The following is a 21,229-nucleotide window of genomic DNA, read 5'->3' as shown; positions in this document are numbered from 1 at the left end:
CTCAGACTCCAAGCCAGAGGCTGGGGATAAGTTAAAAGTGCACACACTGTTCCTTTACGAAGCGTAGAGCCCGTGTGCACGTGCCCTAAGAATCCTTTTCGGTGTGAGCAGGACATGGAACCAGAGTCCAAGAGCGCTTCTCAGATGGAGCAGGAAAGGGCAGCTGGGAGAACACAGGTGATTGGCTGTAGTGCCGAGTGCGTCGGCGTCCCTGCCGGGAGGATGCAGCGGAGCAGTACAGGGACGCTGAAATTACACCTTAGTAATTGATTATATTTTACAACCAGTCTGTTTTTCCTACCCATAATGAACCATATAAATGTTTGACTAAAAAAATTAAAGTAAATGAAGCACTATAAATCGCTGTAAGAATATATCCCAGCAACATGTATAATCTGTAATATAAGTATGTGCTCATTTTAATCCACATCGTACCGAATACACACTGTACCACGTGTCAATCAATTAAATACCAATTATAAAACCAGTGGCTGAAAGCACCAGTCTGTGGAAAAATTGTACCTTTTCCTCCATATGTAATGAATAAATGTAAAATACTTGTGATGTGGTCCAGTCTTCTGCTGTACAAAGTGACTATGACCATCCAGATCACACGGCGTCTGTCTACCACTCCTCTGTCCCATCTAGCGCTTTGTTCAGGGAGAATGGCTAGTGGTCATATTGAATTGGGTTTAGGTAAAGTGTGCTTTTAGACATTATTCTGGCAATTCTATTTCTGAACAGTGAATCTATAAAACTTGATCCTTTAATGATTGGAAATTAATTAATAGACCTGACAATCATTTGAAGTGGGGCAGGAGAAGCCAACATGGGACTTGCCTTGGACTAGTCAGCTGAGGCACATATTCCATGACTGGCTTATGTTTAATCTCTTTTTATTGGAAATTTGTCACAAAAAAAACCAAAACCAAATTATAAGCCAAAATCAGGCCCACATATAAAACATGACCAATATAGTGCTAAAGGATAACAAGAGGGCTCTGCAGGGTCATAACAAGTAAATAGGTGGTTATGGTATAGGAGATGGAAAGCAGAATATGGGAATCCACCACGGGCTTTTCAAAGTAATGCCACAGGGTCACTCAGCCAGTGTCCGATTCATGCTGCCCGTGGTTCTGATGACAAGTTTTCTTTAAATGCCGATGGTAGAAACGGATAGTGGCATTTAAGTGGATACATAGCAGTGATAGGAGTGAGTTCTGATCGCTGCTGTTAGAGGCATGTTCTCTGATTATGAGTACCTGAGCTTGCTCCATACCAACACACCCAACATGCACCGTACATTTAGGGCACATGTTGGGGAAAGGCTAAAGTGGATCTGCCAACTGATTTCATGACTCAAACAGCATATATTATTAACTAGGTCTTTTAGATCAGATGAGGCGGGTGTATTTACTTTTCAAAATCTACGTCAGAATGGCGGTATAATGATGTTTCGATGTTAAACTCAACCACTGCTCACCTATCCTGATTAGCGGCTCCTCTTCTGCTGAGTACAAGCTGTAGTTGGCAGTTGGGCTTGGTAAATGGAATTATCATTTCAAAAAGGATTATGCAACTATTCAAAAAAATATATATAGTTTGCAATATGAAATCTGTTAATAGATTAATTTTGATAATGGACAATCACCACACAATGAACAAGTTGTAGGCATATTGCATAATTTCCCTTTATTTTGCTACTCAGCAGGTCGGATGCTGTACATTATATTGTCCCTGATATAGATTCCCTGATAAGCACTGCATCTTGTGCTGTAAAATATACATATAATGGGTAGGATTCCTGAAGTGGCCACCCATTCTGCTGTACTTTTGCAACCATTTGCATTGATTTTATAAATAAAAATATAACATCCACTAAATAATTGTTTGTCCATCTTCCCTAATGCTTCAGCTCCAATAAAACGTAGGTTCTCTACACTGTGTCTAAGGGCGGCTTTGCACGTTGCGATATTGCACGTGCGATGTCGATGGGGTCAAATCGAAAGTGACGCACATCCGGCGTCGCAGTCGATATCGCAACGTGTAAAACCTTTTTAATATGATGAACGAGCGCAAAAGTGTCGTTATCGTATCATCGCTGCAGCCTCCGACATTTCCATAATGCCGGTGCAGCGACAGGTACGATGTTGTTCCTCGTTCCTGCGGCAGCACACATCGCTGTGTGTGAAGCCGCAGGAGTGAGGAACATCTCTTTACCTGCCGCCGGCTGCAATGAAAAGGACGGAGGTGGGCGGGATGTTTACATCCTGCTCATCTCCGCCCCTCCGCTTCAATTGGCCGCCTGCTGTGTGACGTCGCTGTGACGCCGCACGACCCGCCCCCCTAAGGAAGGAGGCGGGTCGCCGGCCAGAGGGACATCGCACGGCAGGTATGTGCGTGTGAAGCTGCCGTAGCGATAATAATCACTACGGCAGCTTTCACTAGATATCGCACGTGCGACGGGGGCGGGACTATCGCTGCAGCATCGGTAACACATTGTTACCGATGTCGCAACGTGCAAAGCTCGCCTAAGGCTGCTTTCACACATCCGGTTTCTGCAATGCGGCACAATCCGGCACTTTGCAGGAAAATCGCAACCGTTTTTTTATGCTGCCGGTTGCGTTTTTTCTGCATAGACTTTAATTAGTGCCGCATTGTGCCGCAAGGCCTTGCGTTCCATCCGGTTTTTGCCGCATGCGGCAGATTTAGCCGATGCGGCGGCCGGATGGAACTTTGCCTGGCACGTTTTTTCGTGCGGCAAAAAAAAACGCAGCGCGCCGCATTCGGCCGATGCGGTGCATTTTTCAATGCATGCCTATGGCGGCCGGATGCCACGCGATGCGTCAAAAACCGCATCCGGCCGCCGCATGCGGTTTTTGCCACTGCGCATGCTCAGTAGCATGCCGCAAGCGGCAAAAACCGGACGGGCCGCATGGGAAAAACTTATGCAAAGGATGCGGTGTTTTCACCGCATCCGTTGCATAGGTTTCACAGCTGGATTGAGCCGCAGAGCTCAAGTCGGATGTGTGAAAGCAGCCTTACTCAGAGCGCGGTTTGGTCCTGCTACATATTGTGAACGATCAACACTTGTTGAACAAGGAACTATGAAAATAATCAAAATCATTTATAACGATGGCTCTGTCCCTTCAGGATAAATCAGGCAATCCTTTCTTACTCAGGATGGTTTTCGGGATATGGATCCACCTGTGTAGAAAAAGGAAAGGACAAAATTATTCAGAACATGAGATTGTGCTATATAGAAACTATTCACTACTAAAGGGGGTCTTCCATCTACAATGCATATTTATCACGTAATCACAACATAGGTGATAAATGTTTGCTAGGGGCCACAGGACTTAACGGGAATCTGTCACTGGGTTTTTGCTCCCCCATCTGAGAGCAGCATAATGTAGAGAGAGAGACCCTGATTCCAGCGATGTGTCACTTACTGAGGTGTTTGCTGTTATTTTGATAAAATCAATATTTTATCTACTGCAAATCTAGGAGTTATACAGAGCTCATGATTATGCTGGACTACCTGGCAGCAGGCCAAGTAGTCCTGTAATGATAATCTACTGCTGATTAATCAGTGATTTTGTCAAAACTAAACTAAGCAGCCTAGCAAATGAAACATTGCTGGAATCAGGATCTCTGCCCCTATGTTATGCTGCTGTAGGAGATTGTCGTATTGCTCCCACTCCTACTGAGTTTTATATTGTTTTATGCATATTATGTCAAGTGTGTTTTATGTGGACTGAGCTGCTGCGGGAGGATGCGGTTCCCCAATGCAGCAGAGTCGAGACTGTGTAGCAGCCGACTGCGCCTAGCGCTGAGGCCTGGTAAAGTCATTTGTAAGTCTATTGTGCTGTAATAACTATGTATATAGTAATGTGAATTGTGACCTGTTATGTGCAGTTAATGTGATAACATTGCAATGTAAAGTATAAGGATGTTATGTAGATAGACTTGATAATGAATAGATGTAGCAGTGAAGCTAGGTGCCCTGGGAATAGAGGGAGCTTAGAGCAAAGGTGGGAGGTCTTACAGATGGCCAGAGGTTTGGCTAGAGAGATGGATCTCTAAGGAGTCAGTTTTGCAAAGGGGTTCCTGAAGTTAGGATGTGACCTTGTAACTTGGGTCCATCCGGGAACCTGGAGGTATCTGTCGCGGGCGGGGAGGAGGGTGTCAGCACACTACGCTCACCCCTTCTGCTCGAGTCCGGCGGCTGCTGCTCAGTGGTGGCTCGAGCTGTGGGCCGGATCCCGGGGGTTTCTCGAGCGGCGCTCCTCGCCCGTGAGTGAAAGGGGTTTGTTGGGTGTGGGGATAGTTTATTGTCCGTGACGCCACCCACGGTTGTGGTGATTTCACCACCGCTGCTCAATGCGGGGGTCCCGGGGATGGTGATGCGGAGCAGCCAGGTGTTGTGTTGCCCCTCCGTGGGTAGGGGTTGGTGATCCCGGGGCCCTGTGTTGGTTTGGGAGGTGCTGGGCCTGGTGGGCGCAGGGACGCGGGGGCAGCGCTGTGCCTTGCGGCACTGTGGTACTCACTCAGCCTGAGACGTTGACACAGTTTTTACGGTAAACCAAACGGCTGGTAAGACGGTCCCACAGACGGCTGCACTTGCTCTCCCGGTAGGTGACGGTGATGTCCCTTTTCCTAGCACCTTTGTGTACTTGTTGGTTGCGATGGGTCCCCACCGGTAACCCACTCCCCGGCTTCAAGCTGGACCAGGGGAGCTCTACTCTTTGCCCGCAGGCGCTGGCCCTAAGAAACTGGTGCCTTGGCGGTGTCTCTTTTACACTGGCTGGGCTGTTGCCTTCAATCGGGACTTGGTTGTTGGGGGATCTACGTCCCCTTCACTGACGGATTCGGCAAATTATGGCGACTCCAAGCCTTGCCGGGGTCCGAGAGGCCCCTGCCCTGGTGCTGACTGTCCTTCCGAACACTGCTCCAGACCGCCGGGCACACAGCCTACGGGGTCCTTCCAGGAACTTCCAAACGGTCCCCCTCCAGACAGTCACCGCCGTTGCTGACCTTGCTGACCTGTCCTGCACACAGCTGGACTACTTCAGGCTTTTACACGCTCTTTCTGTTCTGTCACCACTCTTGCTTTCCTCCTTTACTATTTTTCTTCCTTCACTTTCACTTAGCTGTTTACTTTAGCTCTGTCTGGGCTACTCCTCCACTCCTTCCACTTCCTCCTCCCTGACTAGACTTTGTTGTTTACTCAAGCCCGTCCCTGAGCTGACTGCCTGGTTTCTCCCACCTCCAGAACTGTGAACTCCTCGGTGGGCGGAGCCAACTGCCTGGCCCACCCCCTGGTGTGAATCATCAGTCTCTGGAGGAAGGCAACAAGGATTTTTGGTTAGCTTAGATGTTCTTACCTGGGATGTAGGGTGTGGTGGTGTGTGACCTGTGTCCCCTGGCTTGCCCAGGGCGACACATATCCTCCAAAGGTCCTGAGTCAATGGCTCACCTCAGGGTGGGCTTAGAAGAGTCCAGGGACTAGACAGATGTTCAGATCAAGAGTTCCTCAGCATGGACTTAAGGAAGTCTAGTGACTAGAAGCTGTCCGAGGCAGTGAGAACACAACGGATAGCTGTAGAGAGAAAAACGGGAGGGAAGCAGAGGCATAGGCTCGGCAGCTGGAGGACTAGGTTCCAGTCAGTGGGATAGGCCAGATGGAGTACCCCAGAAACAGCGGCAGCAGAGCCGTCTAAGTGTGGCCATGTCGGTTGTGAAGCTGGAAGAAGTAATAAACCGTTCACAGTTATTTTTCCCAGAGGTCTCCAGTGTCCTGTGTCTATCTACTACATCGAAGATGTTTACCGGCTGTGCGGAGGTGGACACTGCCCTGAAAAATACAGTAAGGGTCACGTGTGCCACCCCCATGCCAGGAGCCGGTGCTGCTCGGGTCCGGGCCTTCAGGGGAGGTGGCTCGAGGGTCTCCAGACCCGGGAGTCTTGGGACACGCCGAATAAATGGTGGGACGTATATGTACGGGCTGGGCCATATTAAGTTCGTGACGCCACCCACGGTGTGTGGTGAGGAGGGACACCACCACTGCAGTTATGGGGCATCCGGGGGAGATGTTGTGCAGCAAGTTGTTAACCCCTCCGTGGGCAGGGATGGTGGCCCGGGACCCGGTTGGTGCGTGCAGGGGATGGCAACCGCAGGGGGTGCTGGTGTACTCACAGTTAGTAAAACACACAAGTCTCTGGTAAACCAAGGTGCCGCGGCCGGTTGCATTCTGGTCCCCCACCCGGCTGGTGGTCTCTATCCTTTTCCTGCACTGCTTTAAGTAGAAATGACTTCCCAGTTTGAAACGTAGGAGTCCGCTCCCGGCTGGATGTGGCCTAAGGAGCCGTGCCCGCAGACGCTGGCCCGTTGGATCTATGGGCCCTGGCGGTGACCTCTTATCCCTAATCGGTGGGCTGTTGTCTTCTATGAGGGACTTTGGGTGGGACAGAACCTCTAGTCCTGGCCTCAATTGGTTAATTAACCAGTTCGCTTGTTTCCGGTTTCTGGCTTCAGGGTCCGAGTACCCCCCTTTGTGCTACGATTTCCGGGTTGGTTCCCCGTGTCGGTACCGGCGGGCTACAACCCTGTCTCAGTTCACCTCGGTTCTGCCGAGCCGTCTTCCAGTCTCCTGCTAACGGAGACCACAGTCTGCCTCCTAGCCAGTGGCACCAGGGCTCCTACCCTGGTACCGTTCAACTTGAACTCTTTCTCCTGCTGGGACTACACCTAGCCCCAGCTCACTCCTCTCAACTTGAGCTACAGACTCTTACTGACTGTTTTCCCACCCTGGGCTGTCTAGACCCCTGGGTGAGTGTGTTCCAACTACCTGGTCACGCCCTCTGGTGTGTCTAGCTTTCCCTAAGGTGGGGTGACTAGGGTTTTCAGGTTGGCTGTGTGTTTCCTAATGGGGAAACGGTGTTGTGCAGGGGCCTAACTGTGACTACCTGGTTTTGCCAGGGCGTCACACACGCACCCTGCTCAAAGCAGTCTACAAGTACTGGCTCTCTCAACCAAAGGAGTGTGGAGCACTCAAGGCCAGGCATCTGCATCTTCCTTCACTGCTCAGATTAGGTCATAAAAACCTGGTGACAGATTCCCTTTAAGGTACCACTTAAGGGGCTGTTTCCGTAGACATGAAATGAAGCCTTAGGGCAAATATTTGATTACCTCTCGATTCAAGGTAATCCTCATTGTGCAACCAAAAGGGAATTGTAAGCCTTTTATCATTGAACAATAGGGCTCCCAAAAATCAGATATTTATAGCCTATCCATGAATATGTGGATTAGTGATAACCGAGCGTACTCGCCACTGCTTGATAGCGTACTCGCTCAAGTACGTTCGTTACTCATTCAAGTATAGCGAGTGCTTGAACTCCATGCTCGAGTCCCCGCTCTACATGTTTCGTTGCTATTAAACAGCCAGTCAACATGTGGCGACTGCCTGCCATACATAGTAATGCTGTAGCCATGTTGGCTATTGGCATTACTGTGATTGGCAGGCCGCATCACATCATCAGGTCTTGAATGTGATGTGATGCTCGGCACACTCTACTCTGGGAGCAGTTCATGAAGTGGTGATCTAGGACGGACAGCTTAGAGTAAAGCAGGCATATAGGTAGTTTTTAATTGCTTTTGCAGTAATAGTATACCACTTCTGCACACTTAAAACAAAAGTCTTTTTCAGGGCTACCTACAGTGATGAGCAAAAGGGTAACAATGTTTTAAACATTTGACTTTCAAGCTCCATATCTTACCATCCACTACAACTTTGAGCGTGAGACTTCCTTCATTTTATAGACAATCACCTATTTAGCATATGATTAGTCATGCAGATTCTTGTCATGTCATGCCGTAGGAACCGCTGGACTACGTCGGACCTGAAAACGCGGATTTTTAATAAATTGATGAACGAGGGACAATGTCTTGTTTTTGTTTTTCTCTGTTTACGTCATTCATGTTTCCATTTGTGGACTACGGCGGACCTGCATGGATGTTTTTTCCTCTTTAGTAAAATGGTGAACCAGGGAAAGTGTTGGGAGTGTTTTTTCAAATAAATTAGTTTTGCGTGTGTGTTTTTCTTTTTACTTACTGGGTTAGCAATAAAGAGGCGTCTATCAGACACCCCCATTACTAACACCACGGCTTTATGCCAGCCGACACTACACAGCTGACATCAACCCCAACTAGAGTTACCTCAATTGCCACTGCACCAGGGCAATTGGGAAGAACAGAGGAGAAGCATAATAATTGGTGCATCTAATGTAATGTGCCAATTCTCGGGTGGTTGTGGGCTACTATTTTTAGGCTGGGAAGGGCCCAATAACCATGGACCTTCCCAGCCTGCTAATATCAGCCCACAGCTGTCTGCTTTACATTGGATGGTTATCAAAAATAGGGGGGACCCCAAGTTGTTTTTTCATTCATTTACTTATGTATTTAAAAATAAAAAGCTGTCAAATAAACTCCACACTCCACGCAATTTTATTATGTTAGGAGGATGTGCAATTATATGTCTGTCTGTCAATATGTGTGCTCCCAGAAGCTCTTTACCATTGTAAAAGGCATACTAGGAGTTGTAGGTTCATGTGATACAATGTCAGGTCAGCCCCATGTACAATTGTAATTGATCGCTGTACTAACCTTGGTGATTTGTTCATGTACTGTTGGTATTTCTGACTCTGTATTTGTATACTGACAGTAGTTCTGACGCTGTATTCATGTACTAATGATAGTTCTGACACTGCACTTATGTACTGACAGTGGTTTTTGCACTTTTGGAGCTGCATTCATGTACTGACTGTAGTTCTGGTGCTGCATTCATGTACCGACTCTAGTTCTGGTGCTGCATTCATATACAGACATGGTTCTGATCTTTTATACATATAACAATCCAAAATGTACTTTATGGCTGCATTACAACTTCAAAAACCTCAAAACTTAAAATTTTGAGCTTATGAGGAGAATTTGGTTAAATTCTGCTTAAAAAACAGTGCAAGTCAGCATACATTCACACTTATTTTTTTTAGCAGAAATTGAGCATAATCTTACTTGGTCATGGTAATGTGTTAATGTACAGACTGTAGTTCTGGTGATGTATTTATATAAGTATCCCTTTGAGTTTTCTGCAGCTTTTGGGATTGGTTAATTGTGGAAATGTGGCTTTTGGGACCAAAATATGTTTTACAACCCTGATAAAAATGCTGATATTGTACATTTATAAACTACACCTTAGTGTGATTGTGTTTTCATATATAGATTCCAATCATTAAAAGGAAACTGGTCGGCATAAAAAAAAAAAAAGAAAAAATGATGACCTGCAACTAGAGTGGAAATTTCCAGAAAAACAAGGTTTTCAATATGTGCGGAAGTCTAAGGGCTTGTGCACATGACCGATTTGAATGTGTACCGCCCCGCGCTCGGCTGCAGCCGAGCCGCTTGGATCCGGGCTTGTTGGTGGGTGGCTTGAGCGCCTCCGGACCCGTTGTCACTTCACTTTGAAAGGATGCTAGCGCTACGTGGGGGGGGGGGGGGGTGATAGGTAGGTGTACGGCCGGAGCCGTGTTTGAGTTTGTGACGCCACCCACGGGATGTGGTGAAGGTGTAGACACCACCGCTGCAGTTACGGGGCACCCGGGGGAGATGGTTATGCAGCAAGATGTTAACCCCTCCGTGGGCAGGGATGATGGCCCCGGGACCCTTTGGGGAGAAGTAGCTGCGCGGTGTGCGGCCGGACGGCACTGTGGTACTCACTGTTATTGACACACACAAGTCTCTGGTAAACAAAGTTGATGGTGGTCAATGCCCGCAGCCGGCTGCGTCTGGTCCCCCACCCGGTTCGGTGGTCTTTGCCTTTCTCCTGCACCGTGTAGTTTATGTGTAGACTGCCTGCGCTTCAGCGATGGGAGTCCGCTCCCCGGCTGTAGGTATGTCGGGAAAGCCCGTTTGCCCGCAGACGCTGGCCCGTGGGATCTCTCTGACTGTGCGGTGGCTTTCTATCCCCCTCGGTGGGCAGTTGTCTTCAGTCGGGACTTGGGTGGGAAAGGACCTATACTCAAGACCTCAATCAGTGAATTAACTCAGTCCAGTGGCTTCTGGACCTCGTTTCAGGGTCTGAGTACCCTCATGTGTGCTCCGGTTTCCAGTCGGTTCCCCGGGTCGGTACCGGTGGGCCACTACCCTGTCCCAGTCCACCACGGTTCCACCGAGCCGTCTTCCTGGCTCCTGCAGGCTAGGCCACCATCTGCCTCCTAGCTAAGGTGTGCTGGCTACGACCCTCACACCTGTCAGTCTGTTACAGGCCTGTCACACAGGCCTGCACTCCTCCACTGAACTCTCCAACTGACTACTGACTGACTACTGACTGACAACTGGCTGTTTTCCTGCCTCAGGCCCTCTGAACTCCTCAGTGGGCATGCCAACCACCTGGCTCCGCCCTCCTGGTGTGTCCATTAAGCTCTGAGGGAAGTGACTAGGGTTTGTGTGTCTGGCTGATGTTACCTAATGTGGGACTGGTGTTGTGCGAGGCGCTATCTGTGACTAGCTGGCTAGTCCAGGGCGTCACAATTGAACTAGTGCAGTCTTTGGTTTTCATAGACAGCACTCATACTCATGACATTATATGGGACTATGCACATGTACTCGGTCTGAGGAAAAAATTGGGGATATGTCCAATTTTGAGCACTGTTGGATCAAAATCAGCAATGCAAGTCTATATGTCTGAGAAAAAAACTTGGACCCCACTCAGATGACTAAAGTGAGACTGACGTCGGGAGCAGACAGCGGCCAGTTAGTATCGCATGCAAGATAGCTAGCACATGGGGAAAAAAAATAATAATTGTGGAGTGGTCCTTTAAAAAAATCATTACATTGAAACCTGGACTTGATTTATCAAGGGACTGGATTATATATCTTCGTAAAATCAGCAATTTAAGTTATCATAGTATCATAGTATCATAGTTTTTAAGGTTGAAGGGAGACTCTAAGTCCATCTAGTTCAACCCGTAGCCTAACATGTTGATCCAGATTAAGGCAAAAAAAAAAAAAAAAAAAAACCCAATGTGGCAAACAAGTTCCAATGGGGAAAAAATTTCCTTCCTTCGTCCACATCCGGCAATCAGGCTAGTTCCCTGGATCAATACCCTGTCATAAAATCTAATATACATAACTGGTAATATTACATTTTTCAAGAAAGGCGTCCAGGCTCTGCTTAAATGTTAGTAGTGAATCACTCATTACAACATCATGCGGCAGAGAGTTCCATAGTCTCACTGCTCGTACAGTAAAGAATCCTCGTCTGTGATTATGATTAAACCTTCTTTCCTCAAGACGTAGCGGATGCCCCCGTGTTCCAGTCGCAGGCCTAGGTGTAAAAAGATCTTTGGAAAGGTCTCTGTACTGTCCCCTCATATATTTATACATTGTGATTAGATCCCCCCTAAGCCTTCGCTTTTCCAAACTAAATAACCCCAAGTTTAATAACCTGTCTTGGTATTGCAGCCCACCCATTCCTCTAATAATCTTGGTCGCTCTTCTCTGCACCCTCTCCAGTTCAGCTATGTCCTTCTTATATATTGGTGACCAGAATTGTACACAGTATTCTACGTGCGGTCGCACTAGTGACTTGTACAGAGGTAGAACTATATTTTTTTCATGAACACTTATACCTCTCTTAATACATCCCATTATTTTATTAGCCCTGGCAGCAGCTGCCTGACACTGGCCACTAAAGTGAAGTTTACCATCCACCCATACACCCAAGTCTTTTTCTGTGTCTGTTTTACCCAGTGTTCTACAATTAAGTACATAATCATAAATGTTATTTTCTCTACCCAAGTGCATGACCTTACATTTATCTACATTAAACTTCAATTGCCACTTCTCAGCCCAATCCTCCAACTTACATAAATCTCCCTGTAATATAAAATTATCCTCCTCTGTATTGATTACCCTGCAGAGTTTAGTATCATCTGCAAATATTGAAATTCTACTACGCATGCCCCCAACAAGGTCATTTATAAATATGTTGAAAAGAAGCGGGCCCAATACTGACCCCTGTGGTACCCCACTATGAACTGAGACCCAGTCCGAGTACGTACCATTAATAACCACCCTTTGTTTCCTATCACTGAGCCAGTTTTTAACCCAGTTACACATATTTTCCCCTATCCCCATTATTCTCATTTTATGTACCAACCTTTTGTGTGGCACCGTATCAAAAGCTTTTGAAAAGTCCATATACACAACATCCACTGCATTTCCCTGGTCCAGGCTTGAACTTACCTCTTCATAGAAGCTGATCAAATTAGTTTGACAGGATCGATCCCTCATAAACCCATGTTGATACTCTGTCATAAGGTTATTTTTCTTGAGATACTCCAGTATAGCATCTCTCAAGAAACCCTCAAGGATTTTACCAACCGTAGAGGTTAAACTTACCGGCCTATAATTTCCCGGCTCAGTTTTTGTCCCCTTTTTGAATATTGGCACCACATTTGCTATGCGCCAGTCCTGCGGTACCGACCCTGTTATTAAGGAATCTGAGAAGATTAAAAATAATGGTCTATCTATAACAGAACTCAATTCCTGTAGTACTCTGGGGTGTATGCCATCCGGGCCTGTCTGATCTCTATTTTAGACTAGACCAGTCCTGCGAAATTCTTAAAGCACTGTTCCAAGAAATGAAAATTATTATTGAAAGTCCTCAGACTGTTTAAAAATAATAAAATAATTGGTGTTAACCCACATTGATTTCCCACAGTTTCCTTTCTGGCACTCCCCATTGGCCTATTTTTCTTGGTTCCATCTGTGACACACTGGAATGGAATTGACCAAATATACGTAGATGCTGAGGCAATCACTGATTGAGGTGGGCCACTACTGTGCTCAGTCATTGTCTGAGGGGGCAGTTTTGGGCATTTTTGCTGTTTCAAGAACAGAGCAGGAAGAGAAGACCAAATGGGCCAAGTGATTGCTACAGCAGAACCTTAAGGGGTTCAGTACAATAAAAGATTCTTTTATCATCATTCATGATTTTTAACCAGGACTTTAAGCAATAATTGTAATACTTTTCACACTAGTTTTTAGTTGCTAATCAGTGAATAATTGTTTTCCTATATATAATTTATTACATACTAACTATTGACCTCCATTTTTTTTAATTTTAATTTTTCTTGTTGCGTTATCAAACATACCTCGGTATATGGAGGTGGTGGTTGAAACCTGAATTCCTGGATTACGTTAAAGGATAGAAAGTGAAGTCCTTCAGTTAAGTCACTTTGGTCAGTGTATAAAGTGGTTGTCCCGGCAAGTTCTTCTTCTGATGCAATATCCGCATAATTTGGTGGTGCTATTGAAAGCATAAAAATACTAAAATTATAGTTACATGATTTTTTTTAGCACGGATTTCATTTAAATTAAAATGCCCAAGGCCAGGACCAAGGTAGGGAAATCAAATGCCCATCTGTGGCGCCCCTGAGGCTTCAGTCACCACAAGGTACTGCACCTCACCAGAGATGCAGTATTCATCCCGGGTAAGGAAGAGGTCAGTCGGTAAACCACCACCATCCAACAAAACACATATTTAGTTGCCCTCTCACTGGGACTAGGTTAGGGTAGGGTAATTTAAGATGGTCACCACAACGTCTGGGGCCTCCCACCCACTAGTTCAGCAACCCGGGTGGTGGAACGTCTGATCGGGGGAGCAAGGCGACACACACACACACACTCAAAAAGAATAGTGACAACCTGGAAACAAGTGAGACATAGGAGGATATGGTCACTGAGGGGAGAGCTGCGCCATAGCTCCCTCGGGACTGAGCACACACAGAACAGGGTGCGGAGCCCTAGGCTGGTGGGCACTAAAAGTCCCGCCAACAGAATCCACCGGGCAGAGGATTTCAATTCTTCTGGCCCACACACAGATCCCGGGGCAAAGCAGCATATAGAGCCAGGAGTCTTAACTAATGGGCGGCACCAGCAACGGACTCGCACTACCTGCTGTACAGGACGGGAAAAGAACCATTCCTAGGACTCAGGTCCTAGCGTAGCTTCAAGCCGCAGTGACTCACACAACACAGTGCAGGGAGGAAGGACTCACTGAAAGAAACGCCGGTTCTGACCTCAGAACTATCCGGGATTGGCTGGAGCCCATGACAGCGGAGTCTGGCAGTCCAAAAGCGGTGACAACTCAGTGAGTAAAAGAACTTTGATTGCAACGCCTGTGTCGTCTAATCCTTCCTGCGCCTTGGCTTCATAGCAGCTGGAGACTACTGCACTTATCTTCCCTGTGGGCCAGAGCTCTGCCTGTGGAGAGCTGTACCAACCTGGCTGCAGTACCTCCGGCCCTCAGAGGAAAACCTCTTGCAGCGGTGGCTCCCATTATAGCCGCATGCCACATGTGACATCACGATTAACAATCATCCCCTGTTTTATTGACACTGCCGAGGTTATGGAACTGGGCCAGGCCACTGTGACATCCCCAACCCCTCTACACCGGCCTGGCGACGAGTAACCCCCCAAAACCCCGTGGACGTGTCACATCAATGGAGCAAAATACAGGTTCTGGATTTTTCAGGGTGGTCAGTAGACAATGAGTGGAGTGCTCCTCTGCTCCATTCAAGAAGTGACTGCAGAACTTTGTTCATAAGTAGGAAAACTATGGGACAGAACAGCGCAACTAGGGTCTTATCCGATGGCTAGATGTTGTAGGTATAATAAAATCTGTTCACCTTGTTGAGTTGTGTGATGCACAACATAAAAGACCTGTAGTCAGCTGCTACACCAAACCACGAGCCCCAAGGCTGAATAAAGAAGCGAAGGAACCAGAGATGTACCATGATAATGACTGCACTGCTGAGAAGGAATGGAAGAACAATACAAAAGATCCAGATGAAAAGCGGTTTATTTCTCAAAGCAATTCAAAATAGTCACACTTCTTCTTCAGGAGAACCATCAAAGAAGAGGTGTGACCACTTCAAAAAGCATTGAGAAATAAACCGCCTTTCACCTAGATCCTGTGTATTGGTCTTTCGTCCTTTCTCAGCAGCGCAGTCATCACCATGGTACATCTCTGGTTCCTTTGCATCTTTAATGACATACTGAGCCTCATTCTTTGGATCATTGGGGGTTTCCAAGCACAGATCCCCAGCTATCAGTAATCTATCATCCAGTCTATAGATAAGGGATAACTAGATTCTGGGAAATCGGTTTTCTTTAAACAGCCACGGTGCCATCCTCAAACTTCCCATGTGGCTCTAAAGTTGGCAATGATTAGCAACTAATAATTACTCAATCAGTGCTCTTCTCTTCCTTAGGAGGACCATCTGAGCACGACGGATATTAGACTTCAGAGTAAAAAAGCAAGGACACTAGTTACGTCCACTATTCCATCAGCACATAGTGCTCATGCCATACAAGTCATATCATATTAAATCATATAGTGTATAATACTATTCTGTAACACTTGTTACCTTCTGGTTGCTCTGGCAATGTTAAGGCGAGCCAACTCATGTCTACAGTAAACTGGCTGGAAGAACTTAAATTCCTGTATAAAAATCCATTAAATGGGACTGTGCCAATAACTAAAGGTAGTTCCACCATCAATTTTCTTGCCCCAGGAATGTGTATGTAAACCTGTAAGAGATATAGTATCATCTAATTATTGCAAATAAAGAACAACACTCAATGAAAAAATAGATTTTTTTAATCATTTGCTTCTGAATGTTTTCTCCTCTAGTTGTCTGACAACTGTCAGGTCTTTTTACTAACTCTTGGTAAATTGCAACTGATGGCAAGAGTACAAACTAAACTGTCTGGCTTCATGGAATAATCCATCCTAAAAAAGGCACATTGTTGTTTACATGTTGAAGATACTAAGGGGCAGTGTATGATGCTTACCTCTGTTCTCTTATTAAAGGAAACCTGTCAGCAGATTTTTGCTACCTCACCTAACAGAAACATAATGTTGTCAAGGAGATCCTGAATCCAATGATGTATCACATAGATTACTAGCTGAAGTCATTCTGAAACAAAGAATTTTGATTCAGCAAAACTCCAGAGCTGAGAGACCTGTCCTGCCCACGCCAGGCTCTCAATAGAGATTGTGCATTGACAGAGGTGTCACTCACAGCAGGGGGCGGGCGTGCCAGACTGCAGTGCATGCGAGTTTCTAGTCCTGTAATGTTAATCACAGGGTAATGAACCCTTTAGGTTATGTAAGCAATAGCTCACACACAGGTAAGAGAAGCACAGTTGCCTTTTTTTCTACAGCATGCTGTCCTCAGCTTACATAGCAAAAACCTGCTGACAGATTCCTCTAAAGGATATCTGTCAGGTGCAATATGCACCCAGAACCACAAGCAGTTCTGGGTGCATATTCGTAATCCTTCCCTAACCATTCCTGTATAAACTAGCATAAATAAACAGCTATTTAGAAAAAGTATTTCTAAAGATCGTTTCTTATATACTAACAAGGCCCATGACTAGTTGCAAGGGCATTAGGTCCCTTGGCTATCTGGCACACATTGCATGTTAGCTCACCCTTGTGGACGTACTAACATCCTAATGAATGCACAACTTCACCGCACATACCTCACTCTTCATGGCAGCCGACGGAGGATGGATGAGCTCTGAACATGATCCGGAGTCCGCAGGACTTCCGATCGTGTGCACTCAATTGATGCTGGGTGTAAGCTTCCTGGCTTCAGTGAGGTATAGTGCGCATGACCGGAAGTGCTGGGGACTCCGCATCATACGCAGTTCGTATAAATCTTCCGTAGGCAGCCATCAACACTGAGGTATGCGCAGCGTCGTTGCGCATTCATTAGCATGTTAGTACACCAAAAGGGGTGTGATAACATGCTTAGGGGACCTACTAGCCAGGGGAAATCATGCCCTTGAGACTAATCCCTCTCCTCATTACCATAGAATATCCTTTTTCTAAAGATCTCTTTATCTATGCTAGTGAATACAGGGACAGTTAGGCAAAGATTAGCAATATGCACCCAGAACTGCTCCTGGTTCTGGGTGCATATTGCACCTGACAGGTTCCCTTTAAGTATTACTATTACAGATTATGTTTGTTTAAAGTGCTCCTATAATATAGAACATGTTTGTAAGCAGCCACTGGTATTCATGACGGGCAAAGTTTTTACTAATAATTTTCCATTCAGAATTGATACGGTTGGTCAGACTTCACAAATTATAGCCTATTTATGGGAATAATCTCCTGATAGCTAAAAAGGTACAACCTCTGTTACCTCTGTGAAGGTCCAAGCTATGAATCAATTTTCCTTATAGTAAGATCATCTGTGTTTGTATGATTATTGTTCAGACGCTGATGTACATACCAGGATGCGCTTTTGGAATGTGTCATTGAAACAAATTATACTAAGCTGAACAATGCAAGTATTCATAATAGACTGAGAGAATTTATAATCCGTTAATTCTTACCAGCTAAGATGTATGGTCAGCAAGGTGTTAAAGATAATTAAGCCAAAATGTACAATGAACAAAGAAGTATTCAGTAGCTGGTTTGAACTGGTATTAGAAAGCCATGCTGATGACGTACAATATGGACTCTACTGTTTATCTGTGACCAATCAGGGACAATGTTGAACTGAATAACTGTGTGTAGTTTATAATATACAGGTTAGAAGGACTTTGAGCTTCTCCCAGATAGAGAGACGTTTCTGTGTGGTCATTTTTCCTCATACATACATCTGCGCAGATTTGATTTGGCCTCCAACTCTGTGACCCTGAAGACCCCTTAGCGGTCTCCCCCAACAGTTGGCGCCCAACGTGGTGCACCTAAAAGGAAGCACTGCCGTTCCTGGATACACCAATATCTTGAACGTCATGGACTATGACCTCCCTCTGCTCCAACCAGGCTGGTCACCTACAACCCCGGTAAGTGTTACATATTGTGTATTCACTACCGATGTGGTTGTTGGTTCTTGGAGAGGAGGGGGTAACGGGCTGTGTGTCCTTATCGGAGTTAAAAGGTTCCTGATGGTGACTCAGGGGTGGTGCCCGCTGGGGCCCAGAAGCACGATCCCAACCCTGAGGTGTGGATCAGTAGTGTCACACGGGATCCAGAGGACAGATGTTAGGGAAAAAGTGGTGGCCGGATATAGCCATTTAAACTGACCCAGTTTGTAATTAAAGACGCGGGGGGGGGCACACCAGTGATCGGAGATGGGATTAGGATAATATATTGGTACATCCCTGCTGTTTTGGAACATCAGTGGCTTATTTTTAGGGAGATCTGTGACCTGTTTTGGAAGATCAGTTGCCTCTTTTTAGGGACATTTGTTACCTGTTTTGGGAGATATTTAGCTGAAGAAGAAGCTAGTATAGGGTGGAACGTTTCAGTGTCGGCCAGACTGTGACGTGCACCATAGTGTCATAAATTAGTGTAATCCAATCACAACCAAGATAGAAGTAATGTTTAGAACGGGGAAGACAAAGTTGAGAAGCCTAAAGGCCCAGTCACACACAACGACTTACCAGCGATCCCGAAAACGATGCGACCTGATAGGGATCACAGGTAAGTCGCTGGGAGGTCGCAGGTGAGATGTAACACAGTCAGATCTTTCCAGCGATGCAGGAACAATACAGGTCGCAGTAGCGACCTGTATAACGATCTCAGCAGTCACTGTGACCCTGTCACACAGCGTCAAACACAGCGATGTGTCCTGCCCAGCAGGACGTCGCCTTTGAAGAAAATGACCTGGACCATTCAGCAACGACTAGCAATCTCACAGCAGGGGCCTGATTGCTGATAGATGTCACACATAATGAGATCGCTAACGGGATCGCTACTGCATCACCAAAATGGTGACTCAGCTGCGATCTCGCTAGCGATCTCGTTATGTGTGACAGTACCTTTAAGGTTTGCAGAATGTGTTGGATTTAATGAACATTCCTTAGGTGGGGGCACGTGGTGGAGGGAGTTAAGCTGAGCGTCATGCCCCAGAGATTTTCAGTATTTTCAGAGTATTGCTTGTTGGATGATGCGGAGTTGTTTGGCATAGTAGCGCAGACATTGCTATCCAAAAGAAACGTGGAGTTAGAGGATGAAGACTTAGAGGGAGATGTTGTGTTTTACTGTATGTTACCCAAGTCTGAGGACAGATCTGAGGGTCCTCCGGCAGGTTGTTTTGTTGCTACCCCACAACCTGATCCCCATTCTATTTCCCCTGTTCCGGAGCTGCTTATGGATGTTGCTGTCCCGCCCACTGGCCAAGATCCTTTAGATCCTTCTGTACCACCCACATCGACCCCTCTGATCCCTGTCCCGGCATTAGCAGCTGTGCCTACCCCAAAACTGGTAGACCCACTTACCACTACCCACACATTGACCCTGCCCACTCCGGCTCCAGCTCCTATTTATTCCCAACTGGTCCCAACTGAGCAACCACCCCCATATGATCAAGCCGGTTGTAACTATTCCCCTCCCCTCTGGAGAAATGTTTATTCTAATTGTGCAGTTCACCGCCCACAGCCTGGGCTACACCCACGAGCCTGCCCCAACCTTCCTAATGAAACAGAGGGGAGTCCCGGATAGCTCCAGTGATCCCGGTTCCAAGTCACCCGTCCTAATGGTGCCTTCCATTCCACCCCATCAATGTTAGAGCTTCTGTGATATATGTTTCTGTAATGAAAGTTCTTCCCATGAACCCTCCTGTACCTGTAATGCCGTCCCTCTCCCCACCAGCCATTCTGACACCACACCCCGACTCTGGCTCCTGCGAATCCCCCACCCCTGAACCCCCCTGCCTCTTCCGGGGCATATAGTGAGCCTTGCTCAAAGCGGTCCCAGACCCATCCATGGGTTTTCAGTCCACGATATGCCCAGATACTCACTATTCCCTCAGGGGCCTAGGTTTTGTTTAGGATAGGTACGGGAGATCTGTTCACACAGGAGACAGGGGTGTATGTTAACCCAGCTAATTCAGATTTGTATCATGCTGAGGGACTGGCCCGGCAAATGGTGTTACAAGGTTGAAGGAGAAGTGCTGAAGGAGAAGTGTCCGCAGTGATGTGTGAAAGTACATTGTAACAGAGGAATGTTGGAGCAGAGACTGCCCCCACCTTTGGAAAGGGGGGGGCTAGGCAACTCATAAGAAGTTACAGAGAGAAAAAAAACTGACTGAGTATGAAGGAAGAAAAAAAAAATAGTTCGAGCAGAGATTTGCAGGGCTGCTTGTGTCTCATTCTGTACTGATGAGTAAAATGTCCCCTCCCGGCTAGTGGGGTGGGTCTTGTTTAACCCTTAGAGTTCACAAGAAATTATTAATAGTATCCTGTTAATACCTGAATAATTAAATTAACTTTGCAGGGAAAATTAAATTTCTTGAGATATGCGAATTAGTTTTTTTTTGTTTTTATGGTTATATTTTTAATTTTGTGTTTCTGCATACAGACTGCTAGTATTTAAATAATTGGTTTTCCTTTCATTTATAGATACAGTATATATGAACAGTGTTGCTTATTATAAGGTTTCAAAATTCCCCAGCAGTGTATATTGTTGCAGAGACATGGGTTATATTCATTGTTTGTTTTGATTGAGTTTTATAATAATTTATTATCTGCTGTCTTTTTTTTCTTTTAGAGAGTAATTACTGTGAATTTTGCTAGATTGGTAAACAAAAAAAAAGGGGGGAAGAAGTTATCTATTATATTTTTCCAGCAGTAGAGGGAGCAGCAGACTTATTAGATAGGCTTTGATGCTGGCCTTTCCCTTGCACCAGTCATTTACTGGACTACTATGAAACATGTCTGTTATAAGAATGATCTAATGCATATTTTTAGTTTTTGTTTTTATAGATGGAACAAGATGCTGGTCGATTCTACACTGGATATGCTATGGTTTACACAACATGAAGTAATCTAAATTTGAAATACTCCCTCCCCTTCTATTGGTACAGGAGGCAGTGATGTATTAATGCCCTCTGTAGATGGGTAGAACAGAAGTAGGTAAGATGGTCAAATGTGTATGTAGGATGTAGATCCTTCCTGTTGTCAAATGAGCTAGGTATGCTGAAGATAAAGTCTAGATCTGAGCTGATGGAATCGGATGGAGATCCCCGCACAGGTGCAGCTGACCAAGAAGCAGTGAACGGGCCTATAGTTGAGGAGTCCTTTACCAATGCAGACAGACCATACATCGGTGGCACCTGTCATGTCAGTGACTTTTGTCACTCCT

The 21,229-nt window shown here is 46.0% G+C and overlaps 1 protein-coding gene across 1 annotated transcript in view; it reads right to left on the bottom strand.

Annotated features, from left to right (window-relative positions):
- Window positions 1-2,868: 2,868 nt before the first annotated feature.
- The window catches only part of ARRDC4 (arrestin domain containing 4), a 178,716-nt gene continuing 160,355 nt past the window's right edge, over window positions 2,869-21,229 (bottom strand). Inside the window, exons 6-8 of the mRNA XM_075342830.1 lie at window positions 15,492-15,654; window positions 13,215-13,369; window positions 2,869-3,207 (exon numbers count right to left, since the gene is read on the bottom strand). Of these exons, the coding sequence (XP_075198945.1) occupies window positions 3,175-3,207; window positions 13,215-13,369; window positions 15,492-15,654 (351 nt within the window). The 3' untranslated portion in view covers window positions 2,869-3,174. The remainder of the gene's footprint in view (window positions 3,208-13,214; window positions 13,370-15,491; window positions 15,655-21,229) is intronic.

The sequence above is a fragment of the Anomaloglossus baeobatrachus genome, chromosome 4 (genome assembly GCF_048569485.1).
Source record: "Anomaloglossus baeobatrachus isolate aAnoBae1 chromosome 4, aAnoBae1.hap1, whole genome shotgun sequence".
Taxonomy (NCBI): domain Eukaryota; kingdom Metazoa; phylum Chordata; class Amphibia; order Anura; family Aromobatidae; genus Anomaloglossus; species Anomaloglossus baeobatrachus.
Note: the sequence above shows the minus strand (reverse complement) of the source record. Positions and strands in the feature narration are given on the sequence as shown.